Source organism: Mustelus asterias, chromosome 9 (assembly GCF_964213995.1).
Source record: "Mustelus asterias chromosome 9, sMusAst1.hap1.1, whole genome shotgun sequence".
Taxonomy (NCBI): domain Eukaryota; kingdom Metazoa; phylum Chordata; class Chondrichthyes; order Carcharhiniformes; family Triakidae; genus Mustelus; species Mustelus asterias.
Window position 1 is genome coordinate 78,762,964 of NC_135809.1, and position 22,196 is coordinate 78,785,159.

The window sequence follows — 22,196 nt, forward strand, 5'->3', positions numbered from 1 at the left end:
TGCCAAAAGTCGATGCACTTTTAGCTTGCCTGTTTGGCCCAGCCACAGTGAGGCCGCAAAATAGTGTTTGAAAGGCAGATGTGTAAAACATATGTAAAATTCCAGATTTCGGTAACAATTACTTCAATGCGACGAGACATGGGTTGTCCACAATAAACTGTATAAATCTATTAATGAGTAAAATGACAGATGATCAGAAAGAAGCATTCGAAAAGGAATTTACCATTAAACAGAACCAGTTTACATCCCTAAAGGGCAAGAGTTCTAGTTGCCAAGAAAGATAGCCATGGACAACTAGACATATGAGAGAACCTAAGTTTGAAAGGAAAGTTGCAAGTAACATCGACATCAACACAAATACTTTTACAATTATACCAGGAAAAACATCATGGTCAGAAACAATGTTGGTCCCTTGAAAACCGATCACAGTGATATTGCCAATGAAAATGAGGAAATAGCAGGTAAGATGGAAAATTACTTAGCGTCAACATTTAGAATATTGGAAGAGGTCATAGTAGCCTATATAACTGCCAGACACCCAAAGGAAACTATTAATGAATGAGAGATATGGACTCAATAAAATTAAAGTACGCAAGATAATAGTAATAAAAAAATTAATGGCATGAAAGAGTAACAAATTCCCAGGAAAAGATGGTTACCACCTCAGTGTTTTAGAAAAAGATGAGAAACATTATAGATGTTCTAACTTGATTTAGCAACGAACCATTTATTTAGACTGGAAAATTTAGCTTGTCACTCTGCTATTTAAGAAAGAGAACAGGGAAACCAGAGAACTTTAAGCCATTGAATCCGATTTTAGAAGAGGTAATAAAATTAGTGGACAGGGGAAGGTCTATGGATGTTGTTTATGTGGACTTCCAGATGACATTTGAATAAGTTCCTCATTAGGTGCTGTTAGCTAAAATTGAAGCTTATTGAACTGAAGACAAATTATTGATGTAGTTGGGAAAATGGAAAGGTGAAAGGTGACAGAGAGGACAGATAATGTGCAGATATTGTAATTGGCAGGATGTGAACAGTAATCCATTGTAAGGATGGAACATCAATTATTCACTGTCTTCATTAATGACATAGCTGATGGGATGAAAAACCACGTATTCAAGTCCAAATAACCGCTTGTGTCCTTCAACTCATCTGCCAATTCCATTAATTTAATTTTCGTTACCTTTTGCAAATCCCCAAAGGCTATATTCTCCACTCCCAAACAAGTCTTAGCAATTGCCAAAACATTTTGCAGTCACCCTCTTGAAAATCTCACAATACCTTTCCTGGTTCAATACTTTTGTCATCTTTAATGCAGGACACAAACGGTTATTTGGACCTGGGTCCCAGATTAGTTATGATCTCACTGAATGGTGAAACAGGTTTGAGGGACGAAATGACCTCTTCCTGTTCCAATTTTTCTATAACTTTGCATCAATTGACAATCCCACTCAAATTGGTGAAAATAAACACTGTCTATCCCTCTTATTTCAGTCACTTCATACAAATTATCTGGATAATTCAATATTAATAGTGTAAAACTACTTTGAAGTTGACTGGAGTTTGAGAAATTGTCATATCACACCAATGTAGCAGGTCTCGCTCATTTGCAGCTTAAATTATAGTCCTGAACCCTACATTTGGTTTGTACTAAACTTTTACCGCATATCTTATGGTGACATTGAATGTTAAAAATTTTGCTTGCCAGCATGGATATTGTTCCCCTCAATCAGTAATAACAGATAAACAGAATAAAATAAAGCTAAATTTTGTAATATTAACATAATGTTTACTGAAAAATGAAACAGGTCAATTTGTAAAAATATATATTTATAACATTTTCAGATGCCACTTACAGAACAATTTGTCTGCCAATGTGTTACTAATTGAGGGATACACAAAAAAAATCATAACTTCCAGGACATATATCCCAGCTACATGAATTTCCTTCTGACTATGCTGAAATATATTCACATTTGTCATGGTTTCTTCCATTCCTGCAATCAACAAGGTGAGAATCATAAACATTAGACCCTCCACCAAATACAAACATCAGACAACTACTTGCAACATCCACTTCAGGAACCATTGGCATCAATGTTAAGAGAATGCGATGCAGCAGAAATAAATACTTAATTACTTCATACTGTGGGAGGAATTTAAATACAAATTTGAACCCAGGTTTTGTTGAAGTTTGATTACATGATTTCAGGAAGATTTTGAGGAGGCAAGTGAAAACACCCTGGGAAAACTTTCATCATTCCAACACTGAGGAACATGTAGAAAATCCCAGTCTATCACATATGATCCTCTGTGGGCCAACAAAGTAATGATATATATTGTAAAGTTATGCGCCTCAAGATATTAGCCCCAAAATCAATCTTCATTTGACCAGTTTATGGGTTTCATAAATTCATATAAGATACGTGCTCAAGGTCGCATTTATATCCTCTTGACAATAAAGATGCTACTTCCAAACCAAGATAAAACATGTGGGTTTTACAGTACTAAAAATAAATTCTCAAATAGATGGACTTAAAAACAGCTATAACCATTTAATCACATTTCATTGTAAGTGATTCAGATGCACTCAGGATATGAAGGTTAAAATCCACTGCTGATTGTTCCAAGATAATACTTAAATCTAGCTTGAAAAACAAGTGACTATACCAAATCCACAATACAACCTCTTCCTATTGGTTATTGGTCAGAATGCAAGAACACTGGATGACTCTACATTGACCTACTCTATCAAATGGAATTGGAAAACTGAGCTCATTTAACATGTTTGATTAAACTGAACCAAATCTGACCCTCAGTTTTAAATGTACATATTTGACAAAAGTAAATTAATTCACAGTAATTTCAAGTATTAAAGAAGTTCAGTGATGAATGTAACAGCTACATTTTCTAGAAAAATGGTACCAAAAAACAAGCAAATCGTAGCACTTTGTACTTTCTTAAATCATATTTGGGATTAAAATTCTTCTGGACTGACCAAGGGCCAAAGGGTATGAAATACATTCTAGCTTTGATTAAACTGAAACCAAAACGACACGCCAATTTGCAGGGATCAATGGAATTCTGCCTCCTTTGTCAGTTATTTCTGCTCTACCTTTCTGATACCCAAATAATTAGCTTGTCTTTTACACCAATAATGGATTATTTCTTTTTATCACCATATTCTCCTCTCCTCATTTGTAGGTATTGACTGTTTGTCAGAGATGACACATGAGTTCCTTTACATACTTTGTCCAAGTAGTCAATATTCATATTTGAGACACTGCCTAGACAAGACATCACAAACACACATCTAGCATGGACCATTGGACAATAGTAAAGAGTAGAAACCGTGGCAATTTTCTCCTCAATCTAGGAAGTGGAGCCAAGTACAATGCTACTAAGGTTAGTTAACTCAAGATGGTTAGGAGGTTAACCCCGGTAATCACAACAATGGATAAATTTGCTGAGTTGTAAGGGTGTTGCATTTTGGAATCAATTCCCCTAATTAAGTTTAAAACAACAGTTTTTGGTAAATACATTGATAAGTTCTCTGATAAACTCATGGTATTGAAGGCAACTTATTAAACTGGTTATGAAATTGGTTGAGTGGCAGGGCCAGAGAGGATTAATAAGTAAGTATTCTAATTGGCAGGATTTGACCATAGGATCTGTGTTGGGACTTATTTAACAACTTGGATGATGGCATAGAGAGCCACATGTCTAAGTTTGCCAATGACACAAAGATAGGCAGCATTAGAAGTACTGTAGATAGGAGCATTATATTATGAGGAAATATTAACAGGTTAAGTAAATAGACAAAACTGGCAAATGTATTTTAATGCAATTAAGTGTGAGAAGTTTCACTTTAACCTCAAACAGACAGATCAGAGTATTTTCTAAATATAGAAAAACTAGATACAGTAGAGGTCCAGAGGCCATGTACACAGATTACTAAAATGTCATGAATAGGTACAGAAAATAATCAAAAATGCAAATCAAATGCTAGTTTTTATACCTAGAGCATTAAAACAGGACTATGGTTAAAATATTTATCTTTACCACCAAGTTCAATATAGTTGATGAAATTTGATTATTTTCTGAATTATTGCCTTTTTCCTCCTTAGAATGTATATCTAAAATTATATGCCGTACTTTGGTGAATATATTGGAGAGAAACAATTAAAATTTATCTTTTGCAAACTAGTCTTTAACATCATAAATAAAGATGGATTGTCTAGAACTAGTTTTAAATAGCATATGCGTCATCCTCAACTTAATTTTCGATTATCTCAGGGCTGCTTCATATTTCATGATCTTTGTGGCCTCCCATAGATCAGAGAGTTTCTCCTCCATCATCATGCAATTAGATGACTAATTACAAGAAGGGGCACTTGGTTAAAGTAAACACTTGAATACTATAATTTTAGCAATTCATGCCCCATCTAGGAGTGCAACCAAAAGATACAGTGGTACTCAACTTCACATGTCAATTTCAACAATTGGAAAATCAAATGAGCAGCTTAAGAGGCTGCAAAAAGAAAACATGCATCAACGCAATACAAAAAATAAAATTAGTGTTATCGGTATCATTTTCCAACTTCATCATATATTATCTTCAACGTTTAGGAGGTTATTGGGTTGAATTTTCACATGGTTCGCAGTAGCAGCATTTCCTGCCAGCAGAAAATGCATGCTCTTTTCAGTGGCCAGCAAATTTAAATAGGTTAATAGTATGCAACTAGCAAACTCTGCTATCACTGAAGTGCAATAGGTGAAAAGTCTACCTCACCATAAATGTAATCTAAAAAAAAATGCATTAGCGTTCTGCTTCGTTGACAGCAAATGGTCATATCTACTTTATGTTGGGATGGACAGATGGGACACAATATTTTTAATGTGCTGAAGCCAAAGATAAAATTAGCTTCTAATTAGTCGCATGCCTAACTCAAATAATCAGTCGGCTGAACCAGTGCTCTCCCTGGACTAGTGCTACAGAAACATGGTGCAAAACATCAAAGCTATCACCAAGGTGAAAAGCACAAAGCTGTTGGTGGTAATATCATTGCCACTTCTGGCTACTATTAAAATTGTGTAATTTCTCATTAATAATACTCTTTTCCTCAAGTAGCTTTTTCATCCAGTACAGATTAAATTTCATAAATAAATGACGAAGAATAGGTTTCCATGTGCTTTATTTTGTGGCAGCAATGTTGTCAGCTGTTTTTTGCATCACAAGACCTGAATGAATAAATTAAACACATATAGACTGCTGCACAATGCTCATGGCAGTGGCTATTAGAACAAAAAGATTAGTAGATTAAAGCCAATTCTAATATATGATCAAAAGTAACCAATTACTGTTTTCTGGTAGACTCAGTTAATTTGGGGATTGCCTGACATTAATAATTTAGACAAAACAAAAATTTTCTTCTTCATGGTACCCCAATTCCCGATCTTGTCTCCTTCACTGTTAGCCCCACGATTTCCATCATGGAACCCACACCAAACTCCTACTAGTTGGGAGTGTCTTCAGTTCTGTCCCGGACTCCCAAAATGTAGCGGATTTTTTTCCTGCTGTCGCTGCACTTGCTGTTTACCATGGCATAAAATGCCTTGTCCGTCACATATGTGAACTTCAGCTGTACATATGCTGCAAAATACAAAGTGGAAAGTAAAAGGTTTTGGTTAATATACTTCAACAGGATTATTTGAACATGACATTTATGTCTTAATCCATTACCTACTAAGGATTTACGCACAGCAGGAAGTGGAATGAAAGTGAAATAACAAATTTATTACATAACACCACATTCAATCTGTGCAGACACCTCTGGAAGTAGTGGATCAATCACAAAGTACTAGAGTTGGGGTCAGAATATGCCAGCTCACTGGTGCTCACTGTAGCTCACAAAGTGTTTTATGGTTATGTAAAGTCAAAAAAGAATATTCCAATAATACAAACTGAATATTCTGAATTACACAGCAGATCCAGATCTCAGTAAATGACCAATATCAAAAATAGATTGCTCATCAGAATCTATACATAGGGTTGTACCTAAGGCAGGGGAGGGGGGGGTTTGCTTTTGCGAGTAATGTCCCTCAAAAATGTGGGCGTGTGAAGACCCCCGCTCACTTCCACCTTTAACCGGCATGCATTCCGAGTTGCACAGGAAATCGCCTTGAAGATGTTGGGTCAGTCATTTAAATACATAGAGGCAATTTGACCCAGCATTCTGGCTCAGTAAAACTGACAGCTGGAACAGTGAAACAGCATAGGTTAAGTGAAAGGCATTTGGTCACAGGAGTGTTCTGAGAGTGTGCTTTCACTGCTTTGCAGATGATTTCCAACATCTTGGAAGTCAATTCTACAAAGTTGGAATTTACTCATCTCAATCAGCACTTCCCTGCTGTTAGCTTTCACTGCAGTTTGGGAGCAACTTACACAGCTGGACTTCTGATGAGAAGCAGATGGAGCAACATCACGAGGAGCAGCAAGAGCACCACCAGCAGTAGCAGCTGTTTTCTCCTTGGGCAAATGCCACTGCATCAGACAGAGGGGATGGACGCAGAGCTCCAGTTCAAAAGACTCCTTGCACAGGGCAGTTGACCAGGCGAGCAAGCATTGCTAATGGCTGTCAAGGCCACCACAGCCCTGCATATCTTTGCCTCCAGGAATCTGCCAGTGACATCTATAGGATTTCAAAATCAGCTGCCCACAAGTGTATCTCCCAGGTGACCTTTGCCAAGGCATCCACCTTACTACGAATGAGGCCAACCAGAGCCAGGGAGTTTTTACATTTGCTGTAACGGCTGGAGTCCCACATGTACACAGAGTTATAAACTGCACACAAGTAATAATCAAGGTGCCTTCAAATTAACCATCAAAAGGGATTCCATTCCATCAATGCTTAACTGATCTGGGACTAATGGAAGGTTTTCATGCACATCCTTGCAAGACGCCCTGGAAGCTGCCATGATGCCTTCTTATTCTTCACAGGTTTTCCTCCAAGCAGAGTAGCAGGTGGCTCCTTGGAAACAAATGCAACCCTGTAAGGACATGGTTAGTGACACCTGGGAGGAGTCCTACTACTTGTGCAGAGGAACAATCTGAGGGCACTTCACTGATCAAGCCATTGGAGTTGCTGGAGATGCAACTCAGGTGCCTACACAGATCTGTACGCGTCCATCAGTACATACAGCAAGGGTGGCATGAATGATATTGGTCAGCTGTGCCTTCTAAAATATGGTGCTGCAGAGGACTGGAGCTTCAAAAGGAGATAATGAGCCTCTGCATCCCCAGAGGAAAAGGAGAAACAAGGGAGGAGCCTGATGTGTCCAGTGTGCCTGCAGCTGCTCATTTAGCTGCCTACAACAGTCTCATCCAAGCACAGTTCAAGATGTCACCTTCTGCCACCATTTCAACAGCACTCCCGTCTCCTAGGGGGCTGGTTAATTCCAGTTCCCTATTTCCATGCACATTTCTCCATCCTTCCTCTCATGGCCCACCCACACTTCATTGTTAGCCAAGAGCTGGAGAGCACTTTACCGTATTTCAATGAGGCACAGAACGGCCAAGGTAAGGCTTCCTCCATCCGGTGTAGCAGTCTGACTGTTGGTGCATGCACTCAAATACCCGCAAGTTTGATGTACTATGCAGGTGGCCAGTCTTTCCAAGAAGATGCAGAACTGCACTAATGCCTGTTACATCATGGCACTTACATTTGTGTCAGACTCTTCAATTTCCTTCCAAGCGTGTGCAGTGCCTCTGGAAATGCAGACAGAACCTCGCATATTTTATGTTGCTACTCCAGAATTACCCTGTTTATGGATGACTCCCCCCCGCCCCTGCCAAAAGTTTTGATTGCATCCAATTGAGCAGAGCTTACACTATCCTGAAATCACCAACAAGGACTCTCCACTACTGTATTTTTCTCCAACACTAAAGTCCCCACTGAGATATCTGTACTGCTGGAAGGTGTGCATGAGCTACGTGATGGTGCTTCCTCAGAGTGCAGAACTTTATAAGAGGACTCCTCTGCCTTCTCCTATTCGAGCTCATGGATCACACTTAAAGGGCTTTTGGGAGATGAAAGACATGCACTGGAACTGAAAAGGTTCAAAGTTATTGGCCTGGATCCTCCAAGCAGCAGCAATGTTGAACAGATTCCCAAGATGCTTGAAGATTCCCTGGCTTGATGCTACGGCATAATGAGGGAAGAAGCACTGTTTTAGTCTTGTATAGAACAAAGAATGGTCCAAGAAAGAGAGCAAGAGACAATGAGATCTGAAGTCCAAAGGCATTAATTAGGTAAGCAGATTAGTGACTGGTTGGTGAATTGCAAAAATCCTTTTTTTTCTAAACTGGGGCAGGAATTTAAAGTCATACAGGTAAGACATTAGTGATGTGCTAAATTTATAGCTTTGCTACTTAAACTACTTATTTTAACTACAAGTTATAATCAAATGGTATTTCTAAACTTGAAACACTAATTAGTTAAATAAAATTCAATAAAGTCCAAACTTCATACATTTTAGACGCATCAGGGAGAGGGAAAGTTGCCTGTACACCTTTGCTCCATGAGACAGTCACACAGGCTAGGTTGGGTGAATCAGATTTAGTCCATGGTCAGGGAAAGCAGAGTGTGATTGTAAAAGAGGCAGATAAGGGGATCCAGAAGGTAGTACTGGAGGAGCCTCAGACCATTACAGGCTAGCAGATCAGAGACAAGGTTGCAAAGGGACCAAGGCTGGGAACTGACTATTTAAGGATATTTGACATTTTGAAAGGATAGGAAAAATGGTCAAGGAGGCAGGGTACTTCTGTTAAGATGAGATCAGAACAGCAGTTAGAAATGATTTTGGCTCAGAAGATCAAGATGTAGAATCAATTTGGTTGGAAATAAGAAATAGCAAGGGAAAGAAGTCACTGGTGGTAGTAGTTTATAGGCCCCTAACAGTAGATGCACTCTAGGACACAGTACTCATCACTAAATAAGAAAGGGCTTGGAAGAAAGGAACTGCGATAATTGTGGGTGATTTTAATCTTCGTATAGATTGGACAAATAAAATTGGCAAAGGTAGTCTTGAGGATGAGTTAATATTGTTTTGGGGGGAGTTTCTTAGAACAGTACATTCTGGAATCAACTAGGAAACAGGCTATTTTAGTCCTGGTAATATGTAATGGGATAGAAATAATCAATGATCTCAGTAAAAAAATCTTGTAGGCAAGAATAACTGCTTTGTGATGGAATTTCATATTCAGTTTATGGGTGAGAAACCAGGGTCTGAAACTATTGACTAATAGTGAATAAGGACAATTACAAAGATATGAAAATAGATTTGGCTATGGTAGACTAGGAAAATAGGTTAAAATGTAAGACAGTAGATAAGAAACAGCAGACATTGAAGGAGATATTCAAAACTCTTAACAAAGCTGTATTCCATTGGGGAAGAAAGACTCTACAAGATGAATACACAATCTGTGGTTAACTAAGGAAGTTAAGAAAGGTATCAAACTGAAAGAAATGGTGGATAATGTTGCGAAGATTAGTGATATATCAGGAGATTGAGAAAATATTAGAAATCAGCAAAGAATGATTTAAAATAAGGAAAAAATAGAATATGAGCATAAACTAGCAAGAAATATAAAAACAGACAGTAAGAGCTTCTACAAGGCTGAGAGTAACTAAAGTAAACATTGGTCACTTTGAGGATGAGAATGGGAAATGAAGAAATGGCAGATTTTAAACAAGCATTTTGTTTGTATCTTCAAAAGACACAAAAAGCATCCCAGGAATAGTTTTTTAAAAAATCAAGGGGCAAAAAAAATAGGGAGGAACTTAAAACAATCACTGTCACTAGAGAAAAAGTACTAGGAAACATTAATGGAACAAAAGCCTGACAAGTCACCTGGACATGATGTCTTGTACTCTGGGTCTGCAGACATAGTGGATGCATTGGTTGTAATACTCTAAAATTCCCCAGATTCTGAGCCCTAGCTGATTGGAAAACCACAAAAGTAACATCTCAATTCAAGAAAAGGAAGAGAAAGAAAGCAAGAAATATAGGCCAAATTAGCTTAATGTCTGTCATGCGGAATTATTAAGGAAGAAGAATCAGTACATTAAAAAAATAATACAAACAAGCAGAGTTAACATGGTTTTATGAAAGGTGTGGTGAACCATAGTTGGTTAGCACTATGAGTACTGAACCATAGATGGTCAGCACTATGGGTACTTGTAGATATGTTACTGTTGTCACTGTTGGGGTTAGGGTTGGGCTGTTCTACCTGTTGATATTGTTCTGTGGTACACTCCAGTTGGCTCCGCCTACCTGGAGGAGTATAAAGGTCACTGCACTGCCTGATGACCCTTTAGTCTGGGATTGTATTGTATATAGTATGCTCCATTCTTGTTAGTAATAAAAGCCTTTATTTCCCGGGTATGATCCAGCCGCCCGAGTGATTTAATTGCGCATCAATTTTATTACTAACAAAATTTTGGTAAAAAAAAAACCATGGAGCAAATGTTGAAACCCGATCGGCTTACTTTAGATCCACGTGCGGCGGGAGCGTCGAACACTTTCGACCATTGGTTAAAGTGTTTTCAAGACTACATCGATGCCTCAACAGCCATTCAAAACTACGCCGATAGACTGCGGGTCCTCCACGCAAGGGTAAGCGACACCGTATACTCATCAATCCGCGATACCCAAGATGACAAAGGGGCCATCGAACTACTTAAGAAACTGTACAACAAACCGCCAAACAAGATCCATGCTCGACACCTTCTAGCCACTCGATGGCGGCAGCCCGGCGAAACGACAGGACAGTACCTGCGCGAACTTCAGCAGCTAGCCAGAGCCTGCAACTGCAAGCCAGTGTCGGCGGCCCAGTATACGAACGACTTGATCCGAGATGCGTTCGTGGTGGGAATCGGCTCATTGTATATTCGCCTGCGGCTGCTAGAGCAAGGTAACCTAGACCTAGCTAAGACGGTGGAATTGGCTGACACGATGGAAACGACCTCCAGAAGTCTAGAAACTTACCCCACCGACCACGTGGGAACATCGTGGCAAGTACAGCCACCGACTCAACTTTACCTAGCGGCTCCGAAAAACTGCGCGATTGTGCTTTCAACCTCGGACCTGACGACGGCGGCAGCTCCAGGAGGCCCGCGGTGCTATTTCTGTGGATTGGCGAAACACCCTCGGCAGCGATGTCCAGCTAGAACGGTATTTTGCTCCGCGTGTGGGAAGAAAGGGCATTATGCCAAAGTCTGCAGGGCCAAACCACCCTCCAAGCATAGCAGCGCGGTGTGTGATTCTCCAGAGCCTGTCTCCTTGTCTCCAGCTTCTTCAAGGTCTTCCACCACGTGCGATTCCAGAGCGCCACCATTCCTGACGACGAAGACGCAAGACACGTGCGACCTGCAGGGGCCGCCACTTTTAGCACCACCGACCACGTGCGATCCATGGCGCAGCCATTTTGGTCGGCACCGACCGCAGATGACCAGCAGGGGTCATCATCATCAACCATCTCAGCACTCAAGACCCAACAGAGGCGTCAATCATCCTGGACCAGGCCAAGCCTCACAGACTCGACAAGTCCATGATGGGCATAGAGGTAAATGGACGCCTAATTCATTGTTTGTTTGACAGCGGGAGCACGGAGAGTTTCATTCACCCTGACACCGTGAAACGGTGCGGTCTCCAAGTACGGACTGTCAGACAGACAATTTCGATAGCGTCGAGGTCCCGGTCTGTTACCGTGCTAGGGAGCTGCGTGGTCAACCTAACGGTGCGGGGCACAGTTTATGAGAACTTCAGGCTCCTCATGTTACGCACCTTTGCGCTCCAATACTCCTGGGACTAGACTTTATGGTCCACCTGAGGAGTGTAACCCTGCAGTACGATGGGCCACTCCCTCCACTTTCAGTGGGAGCACAGCAGTCTCCAAATTGCCCAGCGCGCTCCACGTGTAGCCTCTCGACACTCAGAATCACCCCACCATCCTTATTCGAGAATCTCGTGCCAGGCTGCAAGCCCATCGCAACTAAGAGCAGGCGTTACAGCGCTGAGGATCGGATCTTTATTCGATCTGAAGTTCAGCGGCTCCTCAGGGAAGGGATCATTCAACCTAGCACTAGTCCATGGAGAGCGTAAGTCGTGGTGGTTAAAACTGGAGACAAATCCCGGATGGTCATAGACTATAGTCAGACCATTAATAGATACACGCAGCTGGATGCGTATCCTCTCCCGCGCATATCTGACATGGTCAACCAGATTGCGCAGTACCGGGTGTTCTCCACCATTGACTTGAAGTCAGCTTACCACCAGCTCCCCATTCGCCCAGAGGACCGAAAATATACGGCCTTTGAGGCGGATAGTCGGCTTTACCACTTTTTGAGGGTTCCCTTTGGCGTCATGAATGGGGTCTCGGTCTTCCAGCGTGCAATGGACCGGAATGGTGGACCAGAACGGGCTGCGGGCTACCTTCTCGTACCTGGATAACGTCACTATCTGCGGCCATGACCAGCAGGACCACGATGCCAACCTCCTTAGATTTTTACGCACTGCGTCTCGCCTGAATCAGACCTACAACAGGGGAAAGTGCGTATTTAGCAAGCGCCGCCTAGCAATTCTCGGATACGTGGTGGAAAACGGGGTCCTTGGCCCTGATCCAGACCGTATGCGTCCCCTCCTTGAACTTCCCCTGCCCACTTGTATCAAAGCACTGAGAAGATGCTTAGGTTTCTTTTCATACTATGCACAGTGGGTTCCCAATTATGCGGACAAAGCCCGTCCGCTCATAAAGTCTACCTCTTTTCCCCTAGCAGCAGAGGCTCGCTTAGCCTTTGAAGGGATAAAAGCCGACATCGCGAAAGCCACGATGCATGCTGTTGATGAGTCCATCCCCTTTCAGGTGGAGAGTGATGCATCTGATTTCGCCCTGGCCGCCACACTTAACCAGGCAGGCAGGCCCGTCGCCTTTTTCTCTCGCACCCTCCAAGGCCCTGAAATTCGGCACTCCGCGGTGGAAAAAGAGGCTCAGGCCATTGTGGAGGCCGTCCGGCATTGGCGCCATTACTTGGCGGGAAAACGATTCACCCTGCTCATGGACCAGCGGTCCGTGGCGTTCATGTTCAACAACACGTTACGGGGTAAGATCAAAAATGATAAAATCTTGAGGTGAAGAATCGAACTCTCCACCTACAACTATGATATCATGTACCGTCCAGGGAAGCTCAATGAGCCCCCAGACGCCCTGTCGCATGGAACATGCGCAAGTGTGCAGGAGGATCGATTACAGGCCCTCCACAATGATCTCTGCCATCCGGGGATCACTCGGCTCTTCCATTTCGTAAAGGCCCGGAATCTACCCTACTCAGTGGATGATGTCAGGTCCATAACCCGAAGCTGCCAGATACGTGCTGAATGCAAACCGCACTTCTACCGACCTGACAGGGCACACCTCATTAAGGCCACTCGCCCTTTTGAAAGACTGAGTGTGGACTTCGACAGATCGGAATGTGTACTTCCTCAACGTGATTGACGAGTACTCACGATTCCCTTTTGTCATTCCCTGTTCAGACATGACCGCTGCCACGGTTATCAAAGCATTACGGGATCTTTTCACCCTGTTCGGTTACCCCAGCTATATCCACAGTGATAGGGGCTCGTCATTTATGAGTGACGACTTGAGGCAATACCTGCTCTCAAAAGGGATTGCCTCAAGTAGAACTACGAGTTACAACCCCAGGGGTAATGGACAGGTTGAACGAGAAAATGCTACAGTCTGGAAGGCTGTCTTACTGGCGTTGAGGTCTAAAGGTCTTCCAGTCTCCCGTTGGCAAGAGGTACTCTCTGATGCGCTCCATTCCATCCGGTCCCTCCTGTGTACGGCAACCAACGCTACTCCACATGAGAGGATGTTTTCCTTCCCTAGGAAGTCTTCCTCTGAGACCTCATTGCCGTCTTGGTTGATGTACTCAGGACCTGTCCTCCTGCGGCGGCATGTTAGGACCCGCAAGTCCGACCCTTTGGTTGAACAGGTCCATCTCCTCCACGCCAACCCTCAATATGCCTATGTGGCATATCCTGACGGGCGAGAGGACACGGTCTCTAATAGAGATCTGGCGCCTGCAGGGGACTTGGAAACCCCAGTCGCTCCCACACCCCTAGTTAGGGACCCCTTGACCTTTATCTCCCCTCCTGACACGGCGCGGGCAGTATCGGGACCACCGCTTAATCCTCTTACTCCCGTGTACAGCTTGCCTGAGTCCAGGAGATTGTCGCCACCTCGAGGCGTGCTCGAGTCCAGCAGATTGTCGCCACCTCGTGGTCCACCCGTCCGTGAGGAACTGGAGGAGTCACTGGATACCGCCTTGGAGAGAAGGTCACCATGGTCACCAGAACCGGCATTACCGCCAGTGTTGAGGAGGTCGCAGAGACAGTGCGGTCCTCCAATACGACTGAACTTGTGAATATATGAACAGTTGTTCTGCTTTTTTTTGCCCCGCCGGCCTTTGTTTTAAAGGAGGGGTGAATGTGGTGAACCATAGTTGGTTACCACTATGAGTACTGAACCATAGATGGTCAGCACTATGGGTACTTGTAGATATGTTACTGTTGTCACTGTTGGGGTTAGGGTTGGGCTGTTCTACCTGTTGATATTGTTCTGTGGTACACTCCAGTTGGCTCCGCCTACCTGGAGGAGTATAAAGGTCACTGCACTGCCTGATGACCCTTTAGTCTGGGATTGTATTGTATATAGTATGCTCCATTCTTGTTAGTAATAAAAGCCTTTATTTCCCGGGTATGATCCAGCCTCCCGAGTGATTTAATTGCGCATCAATTTTATTACTAACAAAATTTTGGTAAAAAAAAAAACCATGGAGCAAATGTTGAAACCCGATCGGCTTACTTTAGATCCACGTGCGGCGGGAGCGTCGAACACTTTCGACCATTGGTTAAAGTGTTTTCAAGACTACATCGATGCCTCAACAGCCATTCAAAACTACGCCGATAGACTGCGGGTCCTCCACGCAAGGGTAAGCGACACCGTATAGTCTGGGATTGTATTGTATATAGTATGCTCCATTCTTGTTAGTAATAAAAGCCTTTATTTCCCGGGTACGATCCAGCCTCCCGAGTGATTTAATCGCGCACCAAAAGGGAAATTACATTTGGAAAAATTATTAGAGATTTTTGAGGATGCAAAAAGCAGAGTGGATAAAGGGAAATGCAGGTCTGCAAATGTTAGGAAGGTAAGAAAAAATTAAATAGCATAATCTGAAATGGAATTAATTGCCACTTGGAAAAATATCATTAATGAATGACAGCCACCACAAATGTTTTGAGGGCAAATTGTGTTTCAATAACTTGGTTGAGTTCTTTGATGGTGATATAAAGTGTTGATGTTGGATATACGAATATGTAAAAGGTATTTGATAAAGTACCACGTAATAGACTTGTTAACAAGATTGATGCCCATGGGATTAAAGGAACAGTGGCAGTGTGCATACAAAAGTGGCTAACAGGAAGCAGAAAACATGATGATGTCCCCCAGAGATTGATATTAGGACCTTTGTTTTTGTTGGTATACAATAATGGTTTGGACTTGGGTATACGGGATATAATTTTAAGGTTTGGTGATCTTAACAAAAAAATTCAAAGTGCTGAACGAGCGTGAAAATGTGAGAGAATCACGTCCATTTTTTGGGCAAGCTCCCAGATGCAATCGTAAGGCACTTAGAGAAAAAAGGAGACAAAATGTGATTCTGGCCAGCTGGGTAAGTGGCAGAGCCGATTTCCACAAAGTATTGAATAACATGCCACATAGAAAGTTACTGTATAAGAGCTCATGGCTTTGGGGATTAACATGGATAGAGGAACGACTAACTAACAGGAAACAGATAGACAGGACAAATGGTAATTTTCATATTCGTAAACTGTAACTAGCAGACTGTTACAGGGATCGCCACTGGAGTCTCAACTATTTACAATTATTTGGGTAAAAGGACTGAGTATGTTGATCCCAAATTTGCTGACAATACAAAGTCAGTAAGTTGTGAGTTGTAAACCAGTAACAGTTTACAATGTGGGTGATCAGTCACATGTAACTGAACATGCTTCTCAATCTGTTCCCATGGTTACAACATCCACGGGAAGTTTGTCATACAAAGGGATATAGATAGATTGAGTGGGCAAATAGAGTACAATAGAGTGGGAAAATGTGCAGTTGTCCACTTTGCCAGGAAGAACAGAAAAGCAGAATAATATTTCAATAGAGAGAGACTGCAGAATGCTGTAGTTCTGAGAGCTCTCATTACCTGCAAGTGCAGCAAGGAAGGCAAATGGAATGTTCACTTTTATTGCAAGGGAGATGTAGTATAAGCGTAGGGCAGAGGGAAGTCTTGCTACAACTGTCCAGGGCTTTTGAGACTGTACCATGAGTACTGTGTACAGTTTTGGTCTCCTTCTTTAAGGATAATATACTTGCATTGGAGGCAGTTTAGAAAAGGTTCACTGGGCTGATTCCTGGGAGGAAGCGATTGATTTATGAGGAAAGCTTGAAAGATAAAGGCCCATAACTTATTGGAGTTTAAAAGAGTGAGAGGTGATCTTATTGAAAATTATAATATTCTGAGGGGGCTTAACAGGGTAGAAGCTGAGATGACATTTTCCTTTGTGGGAGAAATCTAGAACTAGAGGACACAGTTTCAAAATAAGTGGTGTCCCTTTTAACAGAACGAAGTCTCACAACACTAGGTTAAAGTCCAACAGGTTTATTTGGTAGCGTGAACCTTTGGAGCACTGCTCCTTCATCACGAGTGTAGTCCCTTTTTACCCTTCCAACAGAGATGATGACAAATTTCTTCTTCCAAAGAGCTGTTAATATTTGGCATTCACTACTGTGTAAAGCAGTATAGATTGGGTCATTGAATATGCTCAAGGCTGAGTTGTACAGATTTATGATCTACTAGGGAGACAAAGGGTTTTTGGGACACAAGATCAGGTTCAGCCACTTACAGATCAAGTACAGCCAGGCTAGGTTCAAACTAAAACATCTATGCTGCTTTTTTAGAATATAGAACATAGAAAAAATACAGCACAAACAGGCCCTTCGACCCACAAGTTGCGCCGGTCATGTCCCTACCTAGGCTATATATAGGCTTACCTATAACCCTCAATCCTATTAAGTTCCATGCACTCATCCAGAAGTCTCTTAAAAGACCCTATTAAGTTTGCCTCCACCACCACCGACGGCAGCCGATTCCACTCACCCACCACCCTGAGTGAAAAACTTACCCCTGACATCTCCTCTGTACCTACTCCCCAGCACCTTAAACCTGTGTCCTCTCGTAGCAGCCATTTCAGGCCTGGGAAAAAGCCTCCGAGAATCCACCCAATCTATACCTCTCAACATCTTGTACACCTCTATTAGGTCACTTCTCATCCTTCGTCTCTCCAAGGAGAAAAGACCGAGCTCCCTCAACCTATCCTCATAAGGCATGCCAACCAATCCAGGCAACATCCTTGTAAATCTTCTCTGCACCCTTTCAATCATTTCCACATCCCTCCTGTAATAAGGCGGCCAGAACTGAGCACAGTACTCTAAGTGGGGTCTGACGAGGGTCTTATATAGCTGCATCATTATCTCCCGACTCCTAAACTCAATCCCTCGATTGATGAAGGCCAGCACACCATACGCCTTCTTAACCACCTCCTCTACCTGCGAGGCCGATTTAAGAGTCCTACGGACCCGGACCCCAAGGTCCTTCTGATCCTCTACAGTGCTAAGAGTCTTACCCTTGATATTATACTCCTTCATCCCATTTGACCTGCCAAAATGGACCACTACACATTTATCCGGGTTGAAGTCCATCTGCCACTTTTCCGCCCAGTCTTGCATCCTATCTATGTCACGCTGCAGCTTCTGACATCCCTCCAAACTATCCACAACGCCACCAACCTTCGTGTCATCGGCAAACTTACCAACCCATCCTTCCACTTCCTCATCCAGGTCATTTATGAAAATGACAAACATCAAGGGTCCCAGAACAGATTCCTGGGGCACTCCACTGGTGACCAACCTCCATTCAGAAAAAGACCCATCTACAACCACTCTCTGCCTTCTGCAGGCAAGCCAGTTCTGGATCCACAAGGCAACAGCCCCTTGGATCCCATGCCCTCTCACTTTCTCGAGAAGTCTTGCACGGGGGACCTTATCGAACACCTTGCTGAAGTCCATGTAAACCACATCTACCACTTTTCCTTCGTCAATGTGTTTAGTCACATTTTCAAAGAACTCCACCAGGCTCGTAAGGCACGATTTGCCTTTGACAAAGCCGTGCTGACTACTTTTGAGCATACTAAACTTCTCTAAATGTTCATAAATGCTGTCCCTCAGGATCTTCTCCATCAACTTACCAACCACTGAGGTCAGACTCACCGGTCGGTAATTTCTTGGGCTATCCCTATTCCCTTTCTTGAATATAGGAACCACATCCGCAATCCTCCAATCCTCCGGAACCTCTCCCATCTCCATCGACGACGCAAAGATCATTGCCAGAGGCTCTGCAATCTCTTCCCTCGCCTCCCACAGTAACCTGGGGTACATCCCATCCGGTCCCGGCGACTTATCTATCTTGATGCTATTCAAAATTTCCAACACATCCTCTTTCTTAATGTCCACGTACTCAATCTTTTCAGTCCGCCGCAATCCTGTAGTATAACCACCCAGGTCTTTTTCCACCGTGAATACCGAGGTAAAGTATTCATTAAGCACCGCTGCTATTTCTTCCGGTTCTGTACAGACTTTCTCACCTTCACATTTTATAGGTCCTATTCCTTCATATCTCATCCTTTTACTCTTCACATATTTATAGAATGCCTTAGGGTTCTCCTTAATCTTATCTGCCAAGGCCTTCTCGTGACCCCTTCTGGTTCTCCTAATTTCTTTCTTAAGTCCCTTCCTACAAGCCGTATACTCATCTAGATCCCTATCATCTCCTAGTTCTCTGAACCTTTTGTACACTTTCCTTTTCTTTTTGACTAGGTTCAGCGCAGCCTTCGTGCACCACGGTTCCCATAACCTACCAAAACCTCCCTGTTTCATCGGAACGCTGTCATGCAGAACTCCAGTAAGAAGTCTCACAACACCAGGTTAAAGTCCAACAGGTTTATTTGGTAGCAAATACCATAAGCTTTCGGAGCACAGCTCCTTCGTCAGATGGGGTGGATATCTGTTCTCCAACAGTGCACAGACACAGAAATCAAGTTACAGAATACTAATTAGAATGCAAATCTCTACAGCCAGCCAGGTCTTAAAGGTACAGATAATGTGGGTGGAGGGAGCATTCAACACAGGTTAAAGAGATGTGTATTGTCACCAGACAGACAGCAGTGCTCCCCCACTGCTCCCCCAAGATGCTCCCCCACTGAGAGATCCGACACCTGTCCAGGCTCATTAGCCAGTACCAGATCGAGTACAGCCTCTCCTCTTGTAGGCTTATCCACATGCTGTGTCAGGAAACCCTCCTGAACACACCTAACAAACTCCTCCCCATCCAAACCCCTTACCCTAGGGATATTCCAATCGATGTTTGGGAAATTAAAGTCTCCCATCACGACAACCCTGTTATTACTACATCTCTCCAGGATCTGTTTCCCTATCTGCTCCTCAACATCCCTGTTACTATTGGGCGGCCTGTAGAAAACACCCAGCAAAGTTATCGACCCCCTCTCGCTCTGGACTTCCACCCACAGAGACTCTGTAGACAATCCCTCCACGGCTTCCACCTTCTCTGCAGCTGTGACACTATCCCTGATCAGCAGTGCCACTCCCCCCCCTCTTTTGCCTCCCTCTCTGTCCTTTCTGAAACATCTGAAACCCGGCACCTGAAGTATCCAGTCCTGTCCCTGTCCCCAAGTCTCCGTAATTGCCACCACATCACATTTCCGAGCATCAAGCCACACTCTAAGCTTTTTGTGTGAATTCTTTGCATCATTGTAGTTATTGCCATGGCTGAAATTTTAAATGAACATTATCCTCACAGATGTAACACTTGAAAAAAAAGTGTTGCATACCTTTGATTGCATCCACAACATCTGGATCAAGAGCTGGTCTGGACATATTGAAGCCACTGTTTTTGCCTTTGCCTCGAGCACAGTGTGAAGCCAGATGCTGCTCAGCATAAAAATATTCTAGCAGTGCTCTTGTTAGTTTGCTGGGGTCACTCCTCTCAGCAGGGCTGATGGAATTTAAGTTAAGGCAGCAGACTGAAATCCCAGAGCCAGGCTGCACTCCTTCCTTTTAAAAATAAGCAACAAGAAACAGTGTTTTAAAAACACATTCATACAGTTGACTACAGAATCCCAACCGGGCTGTATCTTAACTTAAACTCCAAGCAATTTACTGTGAACATAAAAATTAATCAACTATACTTGTTTGATAAAGACAAAGGGAAAATTTAGAGAGCATAATCTGAAATGGATTTAATTGGCACTTGGAAAAATATGGGTTGATAAGTGACAGCCACCACAAATTTGTTGAAGGCAAATGGTGTTTGACTAACTTGGTTGAATTATTTGATGAAGTAATAGGAAAGGTTAATGTGTATATAAAGACATACAAAAGACATCTGATAAAGTACCACACAATAGACTTGTTAGAAAGATTGAAGCCCATAGGATTAAAGGGACAGTGGCAGTGTGCATACAAAAGTGGCTAAGAGAAAGCAGAGAATAGTGGCGAAGCGCTGTTTTTCAGAGTGGAGGAAAATATTTGGTGATGTCCCCTAGGGTTTGGTATTTGGATCATTGTTCTTTTGGTATACAATATCAGTCTGGACTTGGGTAGACAGGACATCATTTTAAAGTTTACCGATGACATGAAACTCAAATGTAGTAAGGGGTGTAGCAGATTTAAACTTAATTTAGGAGAAAATAAGCTAGTAAAATGTGTGGATACAGCAGATAAAATTCAACACTGAAAAGTGTGAAGTAATGTTACTTGATAGGAAAAATGAGGAGAGACAATACAAGCGGTGGTACAATTTTAAAGGTGGGGTGCAAGGACAGAGAGATTTGGTGGTATTTGTGCACAAGTGTGTGAAAGTGGCAAGACCAGTTAACAAAGCAGTTAACAAAGCACTTGGGATCCTGGGCTTTATAAATAGAGGCACAGGCTACAAAAGCCACAAGGTAATGCTGAATCCATAGGAATCACCAATTCAGCCCAACTAAGTACTGTATTGAATTCTGGACACCATACTTTAGCAAAGACATCAAGACTTTGTAAAGCATACAGAAGAAATACAAAAATGGTTCCACAAATGAGGTATAAGTTACATGGACAGACTGGAGAAACAGGGGTTGTTGCTTTCCTTAGAACAGTGGTGACTAAGAGAAGATTTGATAGAGGTGATTAAACTATGAGGAGGAATTTTACGGACATTCCTACCAGCGGGATCTTCTGGTCCCGCCAAAGTCAGTGGACGTTTTAATGACTCCCCATATTTTACAGTCCCACCTACATTGCAACAGGTCTCTAAAATTTCACCCCCGATGTCTGAGTTTTGATAACTAGAAGGCATAGATTTAAGGTGATTAGCAAAAGAACTGTAGATGACACAAGGAAAACCTTTTATGCAACAAAAGAAACATATTAATTTATTTCTATCAAAACAGTTAGTCCCAGCACTGACCATTGGGGAATACCACTGTCTACCATCTTCCATTCTGAAAAATAACCATTTACTATGTCTCGCTGGTTGGTGCCTTTAAGCAAAGTTTTTTTAATCCAAGCTGACACTGACTCATTTTCTTGAGCCTCAGTTATGATAACCAGTTTTTTATATAGTACTTCATTAAAGCTTTCTTAAAATCTATACAGACAACATTCCCGGCATTTCCTTAATCAACAAGACAAGATTGAACCAGCCAAAAAACATTGTCTTATTTCATCCCTTCACGTCCTCCAGCCTTGGGAGGAAACCAGATCATCCAGGGGAAACGCACGCAGACACGAGGAGAATGTGCAAACTCCACACAAATAGTCACCCAAAGCCAGAACCCAGGTCCCTGGTGCTGTGAGGCAACAGTGCTAGCCACTGTGCCACCCATATATGCTTAATTTAATGGGTACAAAACTACTATATAAATACACACAAAATTAACATAAAATA

General features: G+C 42.5%; 1 protein-coding gene across 5 annotated transcripts in view; it reads right to left on the reverse strand.

Moving 5' to 3' along the window:
* Positions 1-22,196, reverse strand: part of prdm11 (PR domain containing 11) — a 176,216-nt gene that overhangs the window by 22,277 nt on the left and 131,743 nt on the right. For 2 of the 5 annotated variants that reach the window (XM_078220397.1, XM_078220396.1), the window contains exons 10-11: positions 20,098-20,320; positions 1,821-5,656 (exon numbers count right to left, since the gene is read on the reverse strand). The exons of the other annotated variants lie outside the window; for them this stretch is intronic. In XM_078220397.1, coding sequence (XP_078076523.1) covers positions 5,520-5,656; positions 20,098-20,320 — 360 coding nt within the window. In that variant the 3' untranslated portion in view covers positions 1,821-5,519. Of the gene's footprint in view, positions 1-1,820; positions 5,657-20,097; positions 20,321-22,196 lie in introns of those variants that run through there. 5 annotated transcript variants of the gene reach the window in all.